Below are 24,916 nucleotides of genomic sequence, written 5' to 3'. Positions count from 1 at the left end.
CTCCTCTCCAGTTACATTGTCTGACTGCCCTCCAGAAAGACTGTCCAATATCCCACCCACTGACAGTGTGTTAGCTGCTTGAGTGCAGGGGACAGTAGGACAGTGTCACTTGCACTGCATATGCATGAGAGCGCAGCATGAGTACTTGACATAGTAGATGCCAAGTAAATATTTTGTAAATGCACCCATTTTGCCACATTTTTGCTAACTCAAACCATTATCAAACTTATTAATCTTTATAATCTGGTACATGAAATGGTTTCTTTTAAAAAAGTGTAAAATTTTTAATTAAAATCAAGCATCTTGGTATCTGAGTGGCTCAGATGGTTAAGCATCTGCCTTTGGCTCAGGTTGTGATCCCAGAGTCCCAGGGTCCTGATCGAGCCCCCAGTTGGGCTCCCTGCTTGCTGAGGAGCCTTCTTGCTTTCCCTTTGCCCCTCCCCCAGCTTGTGTGCACGCGCACCCTCTCTCTCTCACTCTCTCTCTCATAAATAAATAAAATCTTAAAAAAATAAAATAAAGTAGGGGCACCTGGGTGGCTCAGAGGTTTGAGTGTCTGCCTTTGGCTCAAGTCGTGATCTGGGGTCCTGGGATCAAGTTCCACATCAGGCTCCCTGCAGGGAGCCTACTTATCCTTCTGCTTATGTCTCTGCCTCTCTTGGTGTGTGATTATCTTTCAAAAAGTAAAATAAAATTAAGCTCTTTTCATGTGATCATTGACATTTAGGTTTCTTCATGTACTCAGCTTATTTTTATATTGAGATATTTTACTGATATTGACTTATAGGTGGGAAGTTAAGTAAATAAAAGTTTTTAAGGATGGTAACCTAGTGACCTATGTGTTGCAAATTTGTTTACCAAGTTTGAGATTTGTCTTTTAAGAGTATTAGGTCTTTTGCTATTTAGGAAATACTTATTTTTAGGTAATGCTATCTGTTTTCATGTAAGATTTCTAAATTCTGTAACATGCTCTGAAGGGCCTTCATCCTCAAATTATAAAAAACTATTATTACATTTCTTTTAAAACTTCTATGGCTTTAATATTTTTAAGATTAAAAAAATTTGAAAGAGAAAGAGCAGGGGGAGGGACAGAAGGAGAAAGAAAAGCAGACTCCTCAGCAAGCAGGGAGCTCAACTCAGGGCTTGATCCTGGGACCCTAGGATTACCATCTGAGTTGAAGGCAGATGCTTAACCATCTGAGCCACACAGGCATTATGGCTTTAATCTTTATGTTTAAATATTTGATCATTTGGGAATTGATTTTTGTACAAGATGAGAAATTGAAATCCAAGTGGACAATTTATCTCTGAAACGTTTCTTTCATGTGTGTTTTTTTTAATTGAAGCATAGTAGATATACAGTGTTATATTAATTTTCAGATTTACAATCAAGAACATTTTTTAAATAATCTGCCCTTTCCCCATTGATTTGAAATGCTACCTTCACCATATATAAAATTTTCATATATACATGAAGTAATTCAGGACTTTAATTTCTGATTTATTGTTTATCAGCTTCACAATATCACATTATTTCAGTCACTTCAGCTGTCTAATAGTTTTGAAATCTGGTAGGCTAAAGTTCCCCTCTTGCCCATTATTCCTTTTTTTTTTTTAATTTTCTTGGCTGTTTTCTGCCTTTACTCTTCCAGATGCACTTTAGAACCAATTTGTCAAATTTATTAAGTTCCCTCTAAGTTCTTTTGGTATTAACTGGCATGACAGATCTGGCTTTAATGATGGTTTTCATTTTGTTTTGACCAAAGTTTTATATTCTTATTTTTCCTTCAGTGTTAGATTTAAAATTGGAGTCAACCTGTTCCCTAATCTTAATGGTCTTTTTTTGTGTTTCTTGTTCCATGCTCTTTGCAAGTTTTTGACTTTTACTTCTAACAGTGTATCAGAGATGATCTCATCTTAAACGTTCAGCAGCACTAAGGTCATTTTTAAAAACCATCTTGAGAAGACAAATACCACTTGGTTTAATTCACATGTGAAATCTTAAAATATAAATGAACAAACAAAAGCAGAAACAGACTCTCATAATACAGAGAACAAACCAGTGGTTGCCAGAGGGGAGGGGCTTGGGGGATATAGATGAAATAGGTGAAGGGGATTAAGAGGTACAGACTTCCAGTTATAAAATAAGTAAATCATGGGGCCGTAACGTACAGCATGGAGAATATAGTCAATAATACTATAATGTATGGTGACAGATGGTAACTGCACTTACCCATGGTGAGCATTTTGTAATATATGTAATTGTCAAATCATTAAGTTGTACACCTGAAACTAATATTTTATGTCAACTGTACTTCAATTTTAAAAAAATCTGAGATGGGATCCCTGGGTGGCGCAGCGGTTTGGCGCCTGCCTTTGGCCCAGGGCGCGATCCTGGAGACCCGGGATCGATTCCCACATCGGGCTCCCGGTGCATGGAGCCTGCTTCTCTCTCTGCCTCTCTCTCTGCCTGTGTCTCTGCCTCTCTTTCTCTCTGTGACTATCATAAATAAATAAAAATTTAAAAATATATTAAAAAAAAAAAATAAAAAATAAAAAAATAAAAAAATCTGAGAGCCAGACTTTTGCAGGGCTATGTGCTTCCTCACATGCTTGTCCTGCCTGGGACTGAGTTTATGGCACATGTCTATCAATTATATAGCTGTTCCTCCCCTTGGAATCAGAGATTATTCTCCAGTTAGGATGGATTCTTAAATAGGTGAATAACCATATTTGGGAAATTTGATAATAACCTTAATCTAGTGATTGGTAAGATATGCGTATTATATAAAAACAAATCAGTTTAATGGTTACAGAGGAAGGAAACTTTGATATATTAGTTGTTCAAAATAATAAAAAACCTAGCATTTAAATTTATTTAAACTCAGTGTAAGTCATGGCACCAGTTAAAAAATAACAAAAAATAGAATTTAGGCTACCTTACAGGAAGTATGGCATCGAGATTAGAAAAGGTAATAGTTCAAATCTACGCTAATCAAACAGTTGTTATAATTTCATGCACCTGTTTTATGCCAGAGCTAAACCAGATGCTAGGATACAAAGCTGAGAGACATAACCCTCTTAGAACTATGTAAATGATAGCTAGAACAAGCAAGTGATCATAGGTTTTATGAACAGTCAAAAGAAGTGTATTCAGAACTAGACCACAGAGGCTAGGGGACAGCTTATAAAGGAGAAGGTGACACACAGAGCAGAGGCTTAGAACGTGGAGCTATGGCCCTCACTAGCTCTGGAACCTTGTACAAATTATTTAACCTCACTCTATCTCAGTTTTTTCATGTGTAAGATGGAGTCAGTAATAATACATTTTACACTGTTGTCCTCAGCATTAATGAGATAGTGTGTATATGGAAGCCTCTGGAACAGACTTTGGCACACTACTTAGAAAGTAGTTTGGAATTCCATTTTGAAGTGCTATGAGGTAGAAGTTGTCCCAGCAGGGAGACTTCCAACAGAATGAAAGGTATACGCCAAAGCTAGAGTGGGTGAGCTGTGGCCTTTCTGGAACTGCAAAGTATTTAACCTGATAGGAATGGAGGGAGTAACTGAAGATGACACTGGGAAGAGAGGCAGGGGTGAGATCTCCAGATAGGAGATGTTGTACCATGTTGAGGAATCTGAGAGGCATTGACAGTGTTGTGGAATCTTTGAAGGCCTAAAGTAGGGGAGTGTCCAGAACAGTTTCTCCAGTTGAAGGACTGGTTTGTTACAGATGTGTGGAGGGGCAAGCAGAGCTATATGAAGTAGCTTGGCTGCACATTGGAACTATCTGGAGAACTTTCAACAGTCTGCCTAGGTTCACTCCGGACCAGTCTTATCAGCAGCTCTGGGAGTGGGACTGAGGCGTTGGTATTTTTTGTTGAGTTCCGTATGATTCCATTGCACAGCCACGATGGTGAATCACTGAGTTAGAGAATAACTGTGTTCAAATCAGATTTGATCAAGTTTCAAATTAAACAAGTGCCAGCAGCATAAAGGAGCCAGAGTAAGGAGATAACAAATAGGATATACTGGTAAGTTGAATGAGGGGTTATTTCTGGACCAGGTCACTGGGGTGATAATGATCATATACCAAGACTCAGTCGTATACTAAGACTGAGAACATGAAGGAGTTTGGCTATACGACTTTGTTGAGTGGGCATAAGAAAGAAAGAATTTGATTTTAAGATGTGGGTATAGAGGGAAAATGATATAGGGTAGATGGGCAGAGAGAGAAACTGAAGGGGAGGAGCTGATGGTACAGTTGGAAAATTAGAAGACAGAGAAGATAATTGGTAAGTGAGACCCCCAAGAAGACAGGACATTCAGAGACATGAAAGAAATAATTTATATGAGAATTTCCACTCAAAGAGAAAGAAGTAAAAATATGTGAGGGTGCAGATAGGTTCACAGGTCAAAGAAGAGAAGCTATAATATAGCCTGATGGCTTGATTTCCTTACTGAAGGAAATAGGAGTATCTCCTGAGAATCAAAAGGTGAGAGAAGGGGGCTAAGGAACATGGGCAAGTGCTGGGAGAGCCAAGGGGGCCATCTGAGAAGAAGGTATCTTGTCCTCTTAAATTTTGTTTTTTTCCCCCAGAGTTTCAGTATGAACTTCTTACATACTTTCTGGGTGATCTCTTTTGTTATATTAGATTCTTAAGAAAAACATTGATAAACTGAGTTTGTCCAGAGGAGTTAAGTAGTTGATAGAGTTCGGAAAGTTATCAGTTAGCTTCTCATTTCTGGAGTAGCACTTGGCTACCTTAATTTCAAATTTAAAGTGTCAATATCACTTGAAAACACTGAACACATCCCACAGTTTTCAGTATCACTAGGTAGCATAATTTTTTTTTCTCTAGTGTGATAAAACCTCAAAAACTACCAACTCACTTGAAAACATGTTAACTTTTAGTAAAAACATTTTCTATTATTCTATGAATAAATCCTAATAGATATTTTACTTCATATTTTGCTTCATACTTGTTTTTGGTCTATGATGTCTAATAAAGACCTAACTAGATTTCTCAATGCTAATAGTAACTATGATTTGCATTATGTATTCTCTAAATATTTTTTCCTCTCAAAACCCACTAAAACTGAACTATTTACAGTTTTCCTCTTCAGCAGAATTAATTATATTCACTACAAGAAAGCAATCATTAGAAGGGCTTTTTAGTAATGCTTCTTGTTGTAAGTCACTTTAAGCAAAATTGGGGTTAGTACCGTGAATGTATAGATGGAAGGTGACCTTGTATTACAGAACATTAACCTAATATTTTGATATCATTTCAGGTAACATTTCATTTGTTGCGTTTCCAGTTTCCAGCACCAACTCACCAACAAAGATTTTACCAAAAACCTTAGGACCAATAAATGTGAATGTTGGACCCCAAATGGTAAGAAAACCATCAAATCTTAGAATTTGAGGTTTTGCTTAGACAACACTAACTTAAAGGATGATGGTACTAAAGATGCTGGACAAAAATTCTGGTTCACTTTTTAACTCAGTCACTTTTTAAAGAAGTTTCGTTTTCATCTGATGTAACTGATTAAGTCTTAAGAAAAGCTTTTTTTCTTTGAAGAAAAAAGAAATGCATTGTGCTCTTGAGTGCTTAATTTTCATGAATCTGGATTCTGGATGTGTAATATCAAGGTTTTTGCTTGCTCCTTATGATAGGCTTCTCTTGTTTTTAGTTTGGTCAAGTTGATTTGAAATCTGTTGTTTTATGTTCTCCTCTTTCTTTTTCTTTTTTTTTTTTTGTTCTCCTCTTTCTTATAAACTATATACTCTCATATAAATTGATTATGACCCAACAGTTAATCTATATCCAGAGCTATCAATCTTTAGCAGTAGAAATAATGAATGAAAAACAGAAAATATTTAACTGTTTCTCTGAAGGTATTTCCATTAATTATGCTAGAGCTTGAAGTACTTTTAGAAAGCCTTACTTATAAACAAAGTCACATGCAATAACTCTAAAAACTATACTTAATTTAATGGTCTCAGCCACCTTTAGCAAAAGTATGTAAACACCTGAAGTATAATTCTTCACTGCCAGTGTTTGCATGTTCTCATCTATAGAGCAGGAAGGATAAATTTTGCCCATAGTACTCAGTACTCTGGACTCTGTTAAATGCAAAATTATTTAGACAAAAGATGCATTTTAACATACCTAGTGGCTTCAGCAAATCTTTAAGATTTTAAGACATTCAAGCCATGACATTTTTCTTGATCACTTGAGGACTGTTAATTATCTACAGAATTCAAGCTAAAGATCTTACTCAATTTACTGTAACTATGTGAAGAATGTAATCTAGCTCCAGACCTCATGGAGACTTAAGCTCAGGTAAGTATCCCCATTTCAAGGTAGTTCAGGGTGTATTTCAAATGTTTACTAAGCTTTTCCTTCTCACCAGCCACTCCACTGGGTGTAAATGAGATAAGGCACCCGACTTTAAATTAAAGTCTTTATTTGGAAATGTGATTCTATAAATGCCAAAATTAAATAAACATACCCGAACTCTTAGAGTGTCTCCCTCACAGTACTCCTCTATTTTGAGAGACTGTTTGCTGTCAATATTGGAGTGATGCTGCGGTGGCTCAAATTTGAATTCCTCTTTTGGAAACAGTTTTTCTTTCCATTGTCAAGTTGAACTAGTATACACATAAGTACTGTCATACCTTAGTTCTGACAATAAGTACTCTTGTATACTATTTACCTCATTACTTAACCAACCTCAGGATCAGCAAAACAAAGGTCAGAAGAAGGAAAGGAGATTTGGGGTGCTTCTTTAAACCAGGGCTTAATGTGTGTCTTTAATACCCAGGTGCTTTTTACAGTTCCCAGTTCTTAGAAATGAGAACTTTCTTTTTGACTTCCTAATTGTAGAATCCCAGTTAGAGCCATTTCTCTTTTCTCTTGTTTATCTCTCTTGAATATTGTCTCCTCACCTTCAGTCTCTCATCTGTGATGTAAAAGCATTTTTTTTTAAGTTAGAAAACTTGAATGAAACCTTTTTTTCTTTTTTAAAACCTGCTTCTTACAGTTGTCTTTCTCTACTTGCCAGTTAAATTTCACATATCTCTTTGCAAGCCAAGTCTTAATGGTAAATAGAAATTTTTTAAAGTCCCAAGAAGAAAGTTGTTTTCTGTATTTATAGAAAGTAGTTTAGCAAAATCTGTTTTAGTTTGGAATACTTGCCCTTTTCTTAAAGGTATCTTGTCATATAATCTCAACCATCTTTATTTTAACATGGTTAAAAAGTACATGTTTTTTATAGTGAAAACTAAAATTTTGTGAAATAATAAAATCCTTCAATGTAATACTTTTAATTCTATAGATTCTTTTTCCCTTCAGAATAGAGATGCTCTCTTGGCTTTTCTCCCCCCCTCCTTTTCTTTTTTTTTTTTTTTTTTTTTTTGGTTGAAGTATCATTGATGCAGTGTTACATTAGGTTCAGGTATATAACATAGTGATTAGACAACGCTGTACTTTATGCTGTTCACCAGCAGTGTAGCCACCATAAAAGGCTGTAACAATCCCTTGACTGTTCTTACTGTAGATGGCAGTAGTATGTAACATATATTGATTGAAGGTAGAAAATCTTCAGAATGATATTCCAATTGCTATATGATTTTCATAGCCCAACTGTAATTCAGTCCAAAACTGCATGATTACATTTAAATTAAGGATTTCTTGGTGGTGGGGGGGCTGGGGAGGTGCTGAAATTTAAAAGAAATGTTCATTTCCTTATCAGATCAACTGAATATAGGAAATAATTACCTCTAATTACCTCTAATTTCAACTTGGGATTTCAAAATTAAGGTTCAGTTTTACAAAACATATCTGACTCATCACCTATATAATTTTCCTGTATTCAGTGGTTGATCAAGTTCTGTTGGCTTTTCTTTGATTTTTGTTTCTTAAAGTTCTTTGTCATCGTCCTAATTCAGGAACTCATTGCATGTCACATGAACTTCTAACTTATCTTTTTAGTTTGAGTGTATCATCCCTCCAGTTTGTTCATTCAGCAAATGTTTATTGAGGATTTCTGTTATTGAGGGCACACCGGGCACTAGGCTAAGAGAGAACAACAGAGGATTGCTAATCACTCTCAGATCAGCAAAGAATATCAGTTGACAGTCTGACATTGAGGAAGAAAAACTAAACCAGAACATAGCAATTCATTTCCAAAGCCTTTCTCAATAATGATAACAGGTTTTTTCTATGTCCTCTTTCCCTTCCTCCTCTCATCTTTTTTTTTTTTTCCTACAAAGCCCTTTAAATCAGGTAAACTGAGCCTGGAGGCTAGTAATAACAGATACAGAAAAAGAACTTAGTAATAGTACTGCACAAATAATGCAGTCTATCTCAAGGGTAAGTCGAGATGCTTAGAATTGCTTTGTGGAGACTCACGTTCTAGAAATAGAGTAGACCAGAGACTGATCAAATACTCAGATTTTTCTTTTTAAGCTTCACACTCAAGGTCAGCATGATATAGGACATATGAATGTGTGATGTAGTGATTGGTGGGAACTATGTCCTTTACATTGTATTTTCTTACTGGATTTTATATGGTCCTTTCTGGCATATTAGTGAACAGAGATGCTGCTTTTTTTTTTTTTTTTTTCATTTTAAGAGCTGCGTCTTCTGTCTCAGTTCATTAAATATTTATTGTGCCTTTTCTGCGAATATCTCCTAGCAAAGCACCAGGCCCTATAAACATTTGATCTTTCCTTAAAGATTTTATACTGAAATGGAAGTGCGGAGGTGGGTTGGGGTATGTAGAGGTATAGGAGATATAAACCCATTGTCTAGTATTCATATTTTCTCATGAAGTAAACTTCCGAACTCCTCATGTAATAGTCCTTGGAATATTGTAGAGAATCAGAATTCTCCAGACATCTATCAGTGTTTATTGTCTTTTGTTTTTATTTTTTTTTCAACTACAGAATTAACTTACTAAAGTTATTTCCTATTCATTTGTACATAGTGACATTCCCCTACCCCCAAATTGGCAAAATGCCAAACATACACAGAGGTAACTAAAGTTCTTAAATATTTAGTAAATGAATAAATGTTGATGAGACTTTAATAACCAAAGCTGAACTAAGCTTGAAATGCAAATGAATCCTTCCCTTTGTTCTTTATGGAGCAAATTAGCAACTAACTTAATAACTGGACTTAGACCTGCCTGCAGGAACAGGTTTCATTTGATCAGGGATACAAAAATTAGTATTTTGGCCCACATCAGGCAGTAGAAATAGAACTATTTCTTTTGTTTTAAGATCTGTCATTTGAATACTATATGTAGCCCACACTGATGCTTTTCTTTCTTAATTGGAACTTAAACAAAATCTTACCATTATGTAAATTTTCAAAAGTATACGAAAATAGAATGTCTTCCCTTTAGGAGATCCAGAGATCTAGGGCTGCCCAGGTGAGGATGGTCCTGTGCTTTGGGGTTGGAAAGAAAAAAAGAGAGAATCCCTGTGGGTCCAGCAGCTCATTCATGAGCAGTTACCCACCTGGGGCCAATATTGTTGCATTAATACCCCCACTCACTGGACATGCCCTTATTATTTTTTTTTTGACAGAAATACTTCTAAAGATATTTGTAGAATGCTAAATTGTTTTTTGTACTGATTATTATAAACATTTTTGGAAAAAACATGGATTATTTACCAGTGAAGTCCTGGACAGCAATTTGGTAGTACATTTCAAGAAACTTTTTTTATGAGACGCCTGGGTGGCTCAGCCGTTGGGCGTCTGCCTTCGGCTCGGGGTGTGATCCTGGAGTCCGGGATCGAGTTTCACATCGGGCTCCCTGCATGGAGCCTGCTTCTCCCTCTGCCTCTCTCTCTCTGTGTCTCTCATGAATAAATAAATAAAGTCTTTTTTGTTTTTTAAAAAAAAAAGGAAACATTTTAAAAAGTCTGTATCCTTAGTTCCATTAATTACCTTTCTAGAGTCTGTCCTTAGGAAGTAGAAATTAAGGCCCAGATCATTGTACAAAGATGCTCATCACAGCATTGCTTATAATGTTGACTAATTGAATATATATCTAACAGTAGGGGATAATAAATCCACATGATGAAATGTTTCACTGTCTTTAAAATGTCTTTGAAGAATATTTAATGACATAAGGAAATGCTCTTGAGAAAAGAAGATAAAATTGTATCTATATATAATAATTCAAATTGTATAATGCCTTTGTATATATTTTGGACACGAATTTCTGATTTACTGTTGCCCTAGTTTGAATACATCAAGTTCAACTACAGTTAGGTTTTGTAATCTCAAAGCTTTTTGGTTTTCTGATTTTTTAAAACATTATTGTCAGTTTAATCCTTCCAAATTGATGTTCACTTGCTGAAACCTATATTGTGACCTCATGTCAGTATTTAAAATACTTGTGCTTTAAGATCCTAGAAAGTAAGTGAATGAAAACTTATGTTTTAGATGATTGATATTAAGTACATTTTAGGCAGTAAGATTTCACTTTTATATGTAGGTTAGCAATCAACATTATTTTCTGCCTGTGTGATTTTCTTAATAACTGAGAATATTATTTTCTGTGTTCTAACTTTATAGATTATAAGCACACCACAGAGACTAACCAGTTCAGCAAGTGTTCTGATTGGGAGTCCATATACCCCTGCACCAGCAATGGTTACTCAGACACACATAGCAGAAGCTACTGGCTGGGTCCCAGGGTAAGAGTGTTGTTGCAAGTTACCATTTTAAAAACTTTTTTTTAAAGCTTTGATCTTTTCCTCTCACTATCTTGTCTTCCATTCTTGTTTTGTGTTGGCCTAGTCCTTAAAAACTAATGTGTTGCCTTTAAAGCCATATATTTTATTTTACTTTATATCTTAGATATAAATCATTTCTAGATCAACATTTTTAAATAGAGAAAAACAATACAATAATTTTTAGCCTTATCTTCTGACTACTTTTTATGATTATGACATTTAGGTGCTTTGGAGATGCAAAAACTATACTTTATATTGTTTTAACAAACATAAGAAAACAGTTACAAAGTAAGTGCTAGCTGTACTCAGAATTTCCCCTGTGAATTTTTATTTCCTTAAATACCAGAAAAGGAACTAGGAAAAAGAGGCTAAATATATTAAAATTTTTACTGAGTTTTCTCTTGATCTTTTGAAACACTGGACAATTAAATCAGTATCTTTTGTGTTACTCATTTACCACTTTTAGTATCAAACTTTTACATGTTTCATCTCCGCCTGTAAAATACTCTCACCCAGCCTTTCTCTGCTCCTTCTCGTTTTAGCATTTCATCTTTCCATAAAAGAAAAAGAAATAATTAAGATAAAGGATTCAAAACTTCATTTTGTCACTTTAGAAATTATTTCCATGGTGGTGTACTATATTGGTAGTTCTGTCTTTGACTTAACATTGTGAGTTCTAGCAAGCAGACAGTAAATCTTGGTTGCTTCAGAGCTTTCTTGTTTCCAGGATGTTAAATGAATTAATGAAAAAATCCTGGCAAAGTGTTTTAAGCAATATATATGTTCACGTATATATACACACACGAGACAGAAGAGTTTCATAGGTGTACATACTTTTTCACTATCAAATAAGATGAAATGACACAATCATCTATATAATTCCATGGCCTTTATTCAGTCCTTACCCCATGTAGGATCTGAAAGGTACCTTAGATTTCTGCAGGACCCTGAGAAATTATAACATGAAGCCAAATCCATGCCAGTCCTGTTGGCCCGCTTTGGAGATGACCAGGGTTTGGATATTTTCAGCCCCAGCTGTGCTTTATATTGGGGGTAGAATATTTGCTCAGTCATTCTGTAGTGACTAATGCTTTTCTATGCCTTCTCCTTTCCAAGTCTGCAATATTTTCCTCTCATATTCATTGAGCTCAATTCAGACTATGTTATTATACTGTGATCTTTTTGATCCTCTGGTAACATTTATTGTGTTGTGATTTCTTGGTCCTATGATAAAAGTCACGTTTTTATTTTATGGACATACCTTTTCTATTTGTTAGATTTTTTTTGTTTGTTTGGATATATTCACTGTGGAATTAGACAGGTTACAATAAATTATTCATGAAATGAGGTTGTGTTTAAATACCTGTTCTTTTTATGCTATCTTTTTTTTTCTTTTTAGTGATAGAAAACGAGCTAGAGAATTTATAGATTCTGATTTTTCAGAAAGGTGAGTATAAGTGTTAAGTATTTTGTTTGGGAGATGCTACTGTGTAGAGAGGAGTTTGGTGTCCAGACTATTCTAGTTTAATTAGAGCTGTTTTTCTTCACATAACTTTAACTTCATTGAGTTTCTGCCTTTATTTCATGCCTTTTACTGAGTGTTCTACTTTACTTACCATTGCATATATTCATTATATTTACATGGTTTCAAAAGAAATTACCCTATGAGTAGATTGGCTGTTGGTAATGTGTCATTTAGTCCTCTCCCTCCTTTTGGGAGATGAAGTGTTTGACCAGAGTGCATACTACTCCACATTACCTCAACCTGCCCAAACTTTTTAAAAACAAGTTTTATTGAACACATTTAAGGATGATAATAAGTTCTCACTTCTTTCTTAACTAATTTGTCAAGTTCTGTGTAACCTTTTCTTAGACTGTTAGGACAGTGCTGCTCAGTGTGCATCAGAATCACCTGTGGGGTGTTGAATGTCCTAGGAATGTCCACCGAGTCATTAACTCCAGGGTTAAAAACAATCATTGTAGGGTCATGATTTGAACTTCCAAGTTCAGTGTGCCATGCAAGCCACTCTGTGGGGTACCATGTTAATGTTGCGCTATGTTAAAATAAGACATTGTCTTCAAGGCAAGAATTTTGTAATGTCGTTACTATTTTTTTTAAAGGTTTATTTGAGAAAGAGAGAGCATGCACACATTGGGGGGAAGAGCAAAGGGAGAGGGAAAGAAGCAGATTCTCTACTGAGCATAAAGCCCAGTGCAGGGCTCTACCTCTCGACCCCGAGATCATCACCTGAGCAGAAACCAAGAGTCAGACGCTTAACCAGCTGAGCCACCCAGGCGCCCTAAGATTGTTATTCTTTTAAATAAAACTTTGCCAGCTATGCTTTTTAAAATTTATTTTTGATTCTAAGATTTTGTGACTCTTTTTCCAGTGGTGTTTTAATCTCTTTTTGTTAGGTCATCTGCTCTCAATATAATAGTTTTCTGTCTTTCCTATTTTCTAGTTTGCTACCTCTGATTTGCTGTGCACTGAGAAGCTAGATGGCCAAATCTGTTAGAATTCACCCTAAAATAAAAATAAAAAGGCTCTGAGTGAGGATCTTGAGGCTATGTATATAAAAATTTGTGTTTTCTTGCATATGCCCCAGCTGTCCTTCAGTTCCTTTGTGGCATTTGTTGCTTGCTTCTTGGTTCTTAACAGTTTTGAACAGATAAAATCATGTCTAAGGAACTGCTGTATCATATTGGGATATATAGCAAAATGTTCTTTTCTCTCTAATGGAAATTCCTCTTTCCAAGTCCTACTGGTCTTTTTCTGTATTTATCCTCAGAAAGGGCAGCAATACAAGTTCTTACAGATGTATTTAGCAATGTTTAAGGCCTTAACGTGGCACTATTCATTAGTTATGATTGGTGGCACGTATGTATTGCAAACAGTATAAACAAGATTCTCTTTACACTCCTTCATAAGGGAGACTTTTTTTTTTAAGATTTTATTTATTTATTCATGAGAGACACAGAGAGAGAGGCATAAACATAGGCAGAGGGAGAAGCAAACTCCCTGTGGGGAGTCTGATGTGGGACTGGATCCCAGGTGTCCCTATTCTGGCACTTCTATATGTGATTTAGAAGTCTCTCTTATGGGGACGCCAGGATGGCTCATTGGTTGAGCATCTGCCTTTGGCTCAGAGCGTGATCCAGGAGTCCCAGGATCGAGTCTCATATCAGGCTCCCCACAGGGAGCCTGCTTCTTCCTCTGCCTGTGTCTGTGCCTCTCTCTCTCTGCGTCTCTCATGAATAAATAAATAAAATAAAATAAAATAAAGTGCCAGATTAAATTTGTTGGCATAAACACTGATTCAGCTTTTTCCCTTTCTGCATATGATACAGTGACTTTTTTTTTTTTTTAGTGATTTTTATTCTTTTTATTTTTTAATATAACTTTACTGAAATGAATCCCGCCCCTCAGCTCCCCAATCAGGTCACAGAGATTATTACATGTGATTTTCTTTTTTGTGTTGTTTTTCTTACAAATGTTTACTTTCCTCCAAATGCATTTTGTTTTTCTATAACTCGGTGAAACGTCCTTGTTTCCCTTCTCCCAGTGTTGAGGTTCAGTAAGCTAGCTCTCAATCATAGGCTGATCTTTATCTCTGCAGTGTCTCCTGTTGATTTAGTATCATATGTAAGTATTTGTATTTGTTTTCTTCAGGGATTTATACATCAATATATTGACATTTATACATCAATATATGAGGCTTTTTATCCTCATCTTACCACTTGGCAGTACAACTTTAAGTATGTTTTACACAGCTATTCCTTTGTTAAGGTCATTTGTTAGAGCAAGTCAGTTTCTGAAGAAATTTTTTTTTGTGGATGTAGGATCCATTGAAGGATTCTCATTAATTTTTTTTCCACGTTCTGATCCACTGGACTTATTTTCAAAGAGCTTATGGAAGACGCTGTGAAAACCCCCTTTCTGGTCTTTTCTGGAGTTTTAATCCTGAAAGATGTTTGCTCACTTTCTCTTTCCACCTACGGACAGAATCTGATGGTGTCTTCTACATGTATCTCTTCCAAATAATCTTATTTGCCTTTTTGGACCTCTGCTGAGGGAAGAAGGTCCTGGGTGCCCCACGGGCAGTGATGGCAGCCTCTGGGTGTTTTTCTCCATTCCTATCTTAAATGAATAAGACGTAGCACAGTGGAGTTATATTCTTCTTTTATGCTCATGTAATCTTAATGTCTTTTTGTTGGTGGAAAGTTAAAACTCCACTTATTTATAATAAACTAATATAATTTAAACTATAATCTAATAATCAAAATCAGTATAGTTAATATCTGTACTGCTTCAGTGATGTTTAAGAAATTGTTCATTTATTCAGCATTTTATTTATTTATTTTTTTTTTTCAGCAAACATTTTAAACATCTATTAACTGTTCTAAGTATTGGAGGGGATAATAAATGAGATAGAAAAGTCTGCCCTTAGCTTATATTGGAGGGGTAATAAATAAGATTATTTTTACATTATGATAGATGATATACAAAAAAATAAAGATGATGGTGGCTGCTTTGGAGAAGACATCTCTAAGGAAATGATATTTGAAAGCAAAGAAGTCAGGCATGTAAATAGCTTAGGTGAGGTGGGGTTGCCAGGGATCCTGGGCAGAGGGAATGGCAAATGTAAAGCTCCTGAATGAGGAAACAGGTTGATGTATTTGGAGAAGGAGAAGCACAGTAGCCTGGAGATAGTGAGAAAGGCAAAGAGTGATATGACATGAGGGTGGAAAGGTAGGCAGGAATCAGGTCATGTTGAAAGGCCTTGTAGGTCCTATTAGGAAATTTGGTTTCTTTTCTAAGGAGGATTTTAAGCAGGGAAATGGTATGATATAAGTCACGTTGGCTGCTGAGGGATAAGTGGATACTGAGGAGACAAGAACAGAACAGAAGCAGGAAAATCAGAAGGCTATTACAGGGGGCAGTGGCCTGGTCATCAAGATGGAAAAAAATGGGTAAATGATGGTGGTAGAACCAAGAAGATTTATTGATAGATTCAAGGAAGGAAGAGGAGAAATGAAGGATAGCTCTTGTTTTTCTTTTTGCATGAAAAGCTGGTGAATATTTATGCCCTTTACATTACTGTAGTTCAGTGTAGGTTTGTTTTGGATATATGAAGTTCAATAAGTTTATTAGTTACCTAAGTGATATCATTAGTATATAAGTAGGATCATCAGCATGTAAATGGTCACAAACCTGAATGATACAACCCAAAGAGGGAGAGAGTGAAGATCCATAACGAATAAACATTTATTTCCCATTTCAGACCCCTTCTTCCCTTCCACACACATCATGGATACATACTGCCTGGAAAGTTTAGGATTTTTTCCTAAATTATTTTATCGAATTACCAAATTTAATTGTTTTGTGATTTAACTCTTCTAGTTGGCTCATTTAAATGGGAAATGAAGTTTTTATTATATATGAATAACAATTCATTATTTAAGTAGGATAGATTTTTAAATAACTTCTACCCTGGGGTATACTGTTTTATACTACAGATTACTTTTGTAAATAAAAAGAAGTTATTATTGAGAAAATATAAAAAGACAGTGGTTATGGGTTCTAGTTAACTGCCTGGAAAGATAGTATTCTTTGAGTACAATTCTTTTGAATACTTCAAATGAAATTATTAATAAAAGTTAACATGCATTTCAAACTATACCAATTAGTTTTATTTATTTATTTCTCAATTTGGCTCTATTTGGTGAAGAGTGCTTCCTACTGATTTTTTAATTTATTTATGGACTAATAGAGATCATAGCACTTATACACCCTATGGCCATATTTTAGTGTTATTTGGAAAGAGGGTCTTTGATGTTTCAAAAAGTTTGATTCTAAGAAAATGTGTAGACTCTATTTAAGATTTAGACAGTGAGCTTTCAATTTAAGATGATAGACTGAACACCATGTTTACACCCCAACCTCTAAAATCCTATTGAAATTTTCACATAAAAAATAATAAAAGGAAATACATTTCTAAAAGTGCTGTAAAAGGTGGTAGAGATAAGATTTTCCAATTAAAAGATGAAAGCCAATGTTATTATAATGAAGAACAAGTGATAGTAGAGAAATCCACATCCCAAAATATGCGCATAGAAGTCAAAATTAGAAATGGAAGCATTCTTCCCTGTGCTGACTGATACAGAGAAGCTCTAGGCTTGGAGTGACAAGTTTAGAAAGCAAGAATGAATTAGGGAAGTAATGAGGGCAATGAAATGAAGACTATCCAAGGAGCACCTGGGCCAGTTGAAGCTTCCCAACCCTTCAAATCCCCTTATACCTCCCATTTCATCTCCACACACACACAGATATTATACCAAAGACATTTATTCCCCAGGGCTGAAACTTAGAGAACTGATCTCAAGGAAACAGAACTCTGCCTTGATAATATTTGTGATTGGCTTCTTTCATTTAGCATATTTTCAAGGTTCACCCATGTTGTGGCATATATTATTAGTACATTACTCATTTTTACTCCATGGTATGGATGTACCACATTTTGTGTATTTGTTCATTGGATATTTGAGTTGATGCTACTATGAACATTGGTGAACAAGTTTTCATTTCTCTTGTGTGTGTGTGTGTGTGTGTGTGTGTGTGTATGTATATATATATGAATAGAATTGCAAGGTCATAACGATAATTCTTTAGCCTTTTGAATAACTGATAGGCTGTCTTCCAGAGTAGCTGTACCATTTTACATTCCCACCAGTGACAGGTTCCAATTTCTCCACATCCTTTCCAATGCTTATTATTTGTCTTTTATATTATAGCCATCCTGTGGATGTGAATTGCTTATTTCATTATGGTTTTGATTTTCATTTCCCTAAATGGCTAATGATGTTGAGCATCTTTTCATGTGCTTATAGGATCTTTGTATATCTTCTTTGAAGAAGTCTTTCCATATCCTTTGGTCTTTAGTTATTGAGTTTTAAGAGTTCTTTATATATGTTATAGAGGCAAGATCCTAATACTTTCTACAGTGATTGTACCTTTAAATTGTCACCAACAATGTTACAAAGGTTCCATTTTTTCCACATTCTCAAAACACTTTTTGTTTTTGATAACAGCCTTCCTAATCTCATTGTGATTTTGATTTGCATTTTCCTAATGATTACTGATGTTGAACATCTTTTTATGTGCTTATTGGCCATTTGTTTATCTTCTTTGGAGAAATGTCTATTCCAGTCCCTTGCCCATTTTTTAATTGGGCTGTTTTGTTGTTAAGTCCTTTTACCTTTTAATGTTTCTTTTACTAGAGGCATTGTTCCTTAACTTTCAGAGAAACTTTTGTAGAATTGGTTGTAGAAGCAATCTCCTATCTATGAACCGCAGGTATTAGCTATTCTAATTTCTTTTAAATCTTAATGTGGGTATTGGTTGGGTTTGTTTTGGCATGGTGCTCTACCAGCCTTCCAAAGAACAAGCTTAATTTCTTGATTCAGCCAGTGCTAAGTAGTATCCTTCAGTTTTGTATTGCTTATGAAAATTCTGGTAACTCATGAAGAGAAAAATCACCTGATGTATCATTTAATCCTCACAGCAACCTTGTGAGATGCGTACTTGTAGTTCTTCTTTTTAGATGGAGGAATACTGTGGGTCAGAGTTAAATGAAGTAAACTGTTGAAAATATGTAGCTAATAGTTAACCAAGGTGGATATTAACCAGTTTTCTTCAAGTTTATTATCATTTCATGTACTGAATAATCTTATAAAATTCTTATATATGGTCTTGTATTCGTTTCAAGAGTATGTTCATCAGCTTTTTATTATTATTATTAATTTATTCATGAGAAACACAGAGAGCGAGAGAGAGGCAGAAGCACAAGCAGAGGGAGAAGCAGGCTCCATGCAGGGAGCCTGACATGGGACTCGATCCCGGGTCTCCAGGATCGGGCCCCGGGCTGAAGGCAGCGCTAAACCGCTGAGTCCCCCCAGGCTGCCCTTCATCAACTTTTAATAGCTGTTAAAAGTCTAACTGTTCCTATTTAAGGACTATGTATAGTTTCTTCCTTTAAATATTATCCATGTCTGGGTCACGTAGGTGGCTCAGATCATTAAGTATATGCCTTCAGCTTAGATCGTGATCTCCTGGTCCTGGGATCGAGCCCTGCATTGGGCTCCCTGCTCTGCATGGAGTCTCTTTCTCCCTCTGCCTCTCCCCTCTACTAGTGTTCTCTCTCTCTCTCAAATGAATAAGTAAAATCTTTTTTAAAAAAATTATGTGTGCCTGACTGTACAGGGAAAATTTAGTTAGGCAATCACCCTAAACTACCCTATGATTATCTTATTGCTCCCTTTTTTTAAAAAGTCCTAGAAAAAAAAAAAAGTCCTAGTATTCATGAAAAACAACAATCCTGCTTCATCTCTGGCTCTTAAAAAAGTTTATAAGTATGAAGTTGAGAATTTTATTTACTTTAAACCATTATCCAATTCTTAGCATAAATATAAAATCCCATACACAACATATTTCTTTCAAAATAGCTCATGCACTCCCATTTTTAGCAATTCTTATTTACTTTTGTCACCCAACTTGTACTAATTATATAAATTTATGTGTGGCTAGCCATTTGTATTTAAATATCCTAAACTCTGGGCAGCCTGGGTGGCTCAGTGGTTTAGCACCGCCTTCAGCTCAGGGCGTGATCCTGGAGTCCTGGGATCGAGTCCCACATCAGGCTCCCTGCATGGAGCCTGCTTCTCCCTCTGCCTGTGTCTCTGCCTCTCTGTCTCTCTCTGTTTCTCATGAATAAATAAATAAAATCTTTAAAAAATAAATAAAGACATACATACAAACCCCAAACTGAAGGTCAGATCAGTGTAGAGTGGACTTTGTGTGGAAATATATGTAGCAAACAAATTGGTGGATTCTTTTAAAAAATGAAATTACTTGAGGCACCTGGGTGGCTCTGTCTGTTAAGCATCTGACTCTTGGTTTTGGCTCAGTGTCATGATCTCAAGGTTGTGGGATTGAGCCCTGCATGGGGCTCCATGCTCAGTGCAGAGTCTGCTTTGGATTCTTTCTCCTTCTCCTTCCCATTCATGCTCTCTCTCTAAAATAAAGAAATAAAATATTAAAAAATAAAATAAAATTACTTATGGGGTATCTGGGTGGCTCAGTTAAGCATCCAACTCTTGATTTTGGCACAGGTCATGATCTTGGGGTCCTGAGATTGAGCCCCATGTGGGGCTCTGTGCTCAGCAGGGAGTCTTCTTGAGATTCTCCTCTCCCTTTGCCCCTCCCTCTGCTCACAGATGCACACACTCATGCTATCTCTCTCAAATAAGTCTTTTTAAAAAATGAAAGTACTTAGAACAATGACTAGTACATACTCAGCATTCAGTAAGTATTTACTACTTGCCACTACCACTGGTTTTAAACTGCACAGGACATGATCCAGTTCATGTAGAAAGATCACCATGGGAAGCATCTGGGTGGGTGACTCAGTCAGTTAAGCGGCTGCTTTTGGCTCAGGTCATGATCCCGGGATACTGGGATGGAGCCCCGCATCAAGCTCCCTGTGCTCAGCAGGGAATCTGCTTTTCCCTCTCCCTCTACAACCCCTCCGCCCCTGTTGATGATAGCTCACACACACACACACTCTCTCTCTCATTCTCATTCTCATTCTCTCATTCTATTTCTCTCAAATAAATAAAACCTGTAAAAGAAAGAAAGATCACCATAACTGTCCTCTGGAGGAAGGATTGGAATGCCTCTAGACAGCACAAGGAGAATACTTACAAGGCTCTAGTTCTGTTGAGAGAGAGATTATGAAGACCTGAACTACATGAACTGTGGGAACACAGAGAAGTTGAATTCAAAAGCTGTTTAGGACTAGATTAGATTAGATTTGATAGAATTAGATTGATTTGATAAGAAGGGCATTAGAAGAACATAGGTCGAATCTGGTTTCTGGCTTGGGTGATTGGGTAGATGGTTCTGTTCTTCATCTAGATGAAAACTGCTATAGGATCCAGTGTCATGTATATGTTGAGTTCTCCTTTGTGTTTATATGGTATTGTAATATATAAAGACCCCTTCCTGAGAAAGCTGGGCAGAGTATAGGAAACTGAGGCTAAGGACTAAACCAATGTAAATAATCAAGGCTCAAACTATTCTTTTTCTCTTTTTTTTTTTTTAACTCTTTATAGAGAATTTAAAATACAGAAGTAGATGACTCGTATCATGAACCTCTTATGTGCATATTTCTGAATTTCAACAATAATCAATTCATGGCATTTCTCGTTTTGTATGTACCTCTTTCTATATTATTGTAAAGCAAATCATTTTCATCATAAATCTCTCTCTACTTGTATCTAAAAAGTCTCCTTTTTAGACATATCTACAATATCATTATACCTAGGAAAATTAACAATAATTCCTTAATATCAAATATGTAGTAAGTGTTCAAATTTCTAGTTGTTTCTTTTTTTTTTTTTTAAGATTTTATTTATTTATTCATGATAGTCACACAGAGAGAGACAGAGAGGCAGAGACACAGGCAGAGGGAGAAGCAGGCTCCATGCTGGGAGCCCGATGTGGGATTCGATCCCGGGTCTCCAGGATCGCGCCCCGGGCCAAAGGCAGGCACCAAACCGCTGCGCCACCCAGGGATCCCTCTAGTTGTTTCAAATGACATTTTGTTTGCTTTTTTTTTTTTTTTTTTGTAAGATTCAGATACAGAAAATTATGAAAAAGCAAATATATGACTAATAAATACTTCAGGGCAAATAGTCTTATAACAACCACCAGCTCAATAAGTAGAACCCAGAGACCCCTTCATGTGTCCCATCCCAATCACTATACCTTCTCTCTCTCCTATGTATGTTACCTGATTTTTACAGTAATCACTTCCTTGAATGTTTAAATAGTTTTGTTACCTAAGTGGTGCCTCCTTTCCCACATTTCAGTCTTGCCTGTTAAAAAAAGTTGATATCTATTTTATATATAGATCTCCATTCTGTCCCATTATTTTCCTCAGACTTTAGTTGTTGAAACCAGTCTGTTTGACTTGTGCGGTTTCCACAGTCTAGATTTTACTGATTTTTGTACTCATGTGCATCTAAACACATTCCTCTGTTTTCTGTATTTCCTGTAGTCTGGCATGTTTTATCAGACTGATGTTTAATCCTTGGCAAGACTAGATAGTGGGGTGTTCTAACATTGTCTCTTTTTTTTTTATGATTTGCACATTGCTGATGCAGTCATGCTTAATGGTTGTAACTATTAATTTATTGTGGGTTGCAATTAGTATTATTCTAACTACTAGCACTATATATATATATATATATATATATATATATATATATAGTCACAATAGTATAGATATATCTATCTATATATATATATACACTATTTCTTTACCTGGAGGTACAGTTCCTATAAGAAAGCAGAATAAATGCTGGATATCCTCCCTTTATTGGCCAGTTTTCAAGATGATGAATTTGTTCCTGGTCTTCTTCCACAGATGACCAATTCTTCCCTTTTATTTATTTTTTTTTTTTTAATTTTTTTATTTATTTATGATAGTCACAGAGAGAGAGAGAGAGAGAGGCAGAGACACAGGCAGAGGGAGAAGCAGGCTCCATGCACCGAGAGCCCGATGTGGGATTCGATCCCGGGTCTCCAGGATCGCGCCCTGGGCCAAAGGCAGGCGCCAAACCGCTGCGCCACCCAGGGATCCCCAATTCTTCCCTTTTAAAAGTATCATTATGAATTCATGAATTTGAACATACTTGATGGGTTTCATACTTTGCACCTATTATCACAATCGAAGCTTATCACAATCGGCTACTGGGAGCCTCTTCTAATTGATCTTAAGTCCTTTTGACATGACTCTGGTAGTCTTTGATGCTTGTTACCTGATATTATAAGATGTTCCAAGTTCATCTTATCCATTTCCTGTCCTGTACCTGGAATCAGCCATTTCTCTAAGAAGCCCTGATTTCCCTTAGGGAGGATTTTATATCAGGCTCCTCCTGGGGGCTGCAGATGTTCATTGCTACTAGATTGGTCAATTTTTTCCAGTCCTTTTAAATGGACAGAGTTAAGACACATACCCACAAAGATACAATACTTAATGGGTTCATATTGATACTTCCAGTTCAAATCTTACTAAACCTCTTTTCTGTTACATCTCATTCCCCTTTCTTCCATTGTGAGAATCCTGATTTTTAAGGACATGAGGATGAAAAAGTAATAGAATTAGTATATATGATTGGTTTTATCCCATATTCTTATTGGTTTCATCCCATATTATATTGCTTAATGTCCCAGTGTCCCAAATAAAACTAATATTTCCATTAATGTGGTTACTAAAAACATTTAAAAATTTTTTTGCATATGCTCTCTGTGTTCTCTCCGTTCTTTTCTTTTTTAAATATTTATTTTATAGAGAAAGAGCACGTGTGGGGGGTGGGGGGAGGGGCAGAGGGAGAGGGAGAGAGGAATCTGACATGGGCTGAGCATGTAGTTGAGCAAGGAGTCCCACATGGGAGTCTTATCTCAGACCCTGAGATCATGACCTGAGCTAAAACCGGGAGTTGGATGCTTAACTGACTGTACCACCCAGGTGCCCCCTCCTTATTTTTTTAATAGTCATGTTTATCCACAGTGTTGGAGCATATACCCACTTTAGTATACTATCCTCTTTCCCTCCTAGACTTCATTTAGCCTTAGATCTATAGATAACTGTAGATAGGATTACCAGGTATTATGTGAGTAGTCATTTTGATTGTCTGAAGCTTGTGCTCTAATGGTTTCTTCGGGAAGAGCTCGGGAAGAGTAATCCCTGAGTTTGTGCATTTTGTATTTGAGTTTAAGTCAGTTTCACTGGATACAAAAATCCTTGGTTCATACTTTCTCTCAATTTCCTAAATATATTTATTTTTTTCTTGCATAATTCGTTGCTGTTGAAAAATCTGATACTCTTTTCTTCTAGATGCACAAAGAATTCTTTTTCTTTGAAATTCAGAATTTTATTAGAATGTCTTGGTATTTGTCAATTTTAGGTTATTATCTTTTATTTCTGAACATTTTCTTGAATTTAGCATTTAGTATCAATTCTGTTTTCTTGCTTTGATTTTCTTCTTCAGATACTCTTACTGGCTGTGGATACTTTGCCTACCTCTAGTACTTGTTGTTTTCTCTTGAGTATCAGTTGTGAGAGTCATACAGACTAGATTGTTGCAGCCTTATTGTGGCCCTTACACTCAGCTGGCATTGAAGAGGTGTAAAAAACTCCTTGTTTCAACTGATCTTCTCAAATTGGCCTGTTGTAAATTCTTGCTGGCTATTTTGGGATTATCCTATTCTGAGTTCATTAGATGCAGCCCCATTGAATATTTCTTTATTGTGTAGGTGTTTTGGCTCTTGGTGGTTTGTATTCTGAGGACACCTTGTCATCTAGTTTTATTGTAAATGCTGTCAAGGAATTTTGGTTTTGTTATCTAGTTGCTCTGTTTTTATGTAGGGATTTGAAGAGTTTGAAAACTATGCTAATACTATTTTCTTTTTTTTTTTTTCTTTAAAGATTTTATTCATGAGAGACAGAGAGAGAGAGAGAGAGTCAGAGACATAGGCAGAAGGAGAAGCAGGCTCCAGGCATGGAGCCTGATGTGGGATTAGATCCCAGGACTCCAGGATCATGCCCTGAGCTGAAGGCAGATGCTCAACCACTGAGCCACCCAGGCTTCCCATATTAATGCTATTTTCCCAGACTCCCCCATACTTGGTGTGTGTGTGTGTTTATAGTCTATTTGAATCAGGATTTAAATAAATTTATATGTATTACAAAACCTGTAGAGTCTCCTTCTGTACCTGTTCTCTCCCTTCACTCTCCTTTCTCCCTCCCACCACTGTCCCCTTATAATTTTTTAGTTGAAGGATCCACATTATGTATCCTAAAGAGAAAGCCTAAAGAGTTTGTTTATTAAATCCTTGTAGTATAGTTTAACATATTCTGTCCTTGGTATTTCCCCTAAAGTGGTATAGTTGGATCTGTTTTTTTTTTTTTTTTCCAAGATTTTATTTATTTATTCATGAAAGACTCAGAGAGGAAAAGACACAGGCAGAGGGAGAAGCAGGCTCCCTGCAGGGAGGTCCGATGCAGGACCCAGTCCCAGGACCCCAGGATCCTG

At 36.1% G+C, this 24,916-nt stretch overlaps 1 protein-coding gene across 5 annotated transcripts in view; it reads left to right on the top strand.

The window, feature by feature from the left end:
- The window catches only part of TFDP2 (transcription factor Dp-2), a 162,369-nt gene that overhangs the window by 107,414 nt on the left and 30,039 nt on the right, over positions 1 to 24,916 (top strand). For 4 of the 5 annotated variants that reach the window (XM_038571096.1, XM_038571097.1, XM_038571099.1 and 1 more), the window contains 3 exons: positions 5,296 to 5,399; positions 10,599 to 10,720; positions 12,159 to 12,206. In XM_038571096.1, the coding sequence (XP_038427024.1) occupies positions 5,296 to 5,399; positions 10,599 to 10,720; positions 12,159 to 12,206 (274 nt within the window). The remainder of the gene's footprint in view (positions 1 to 5,295; positions 5,400 to 10,598; positions 10,721 to 12,158; positions 12,207 to 24,916) is intronic. The other variant, XM_038571098.1, reaches the window with a different exon arrangement.

Source organism: Canis lupus, chromosome 23 (assembly GCF_011100685.1).
Source record: "Canis lupus familiaris isolate Mischka breed German Shepherd chromosome 23, alternate assembly UU_Cfam_GSD_1.0, whole genome shotgun sequence".
Taxonomy (NCBI): Eukaryota; Metazoa; Chordata; class Mammalia; order Carnivora; family Canidae; genus Canis; species Canis lupus.
This window is presented reverse-complemented; position numbering and strand designations above follow the sequence as displayed.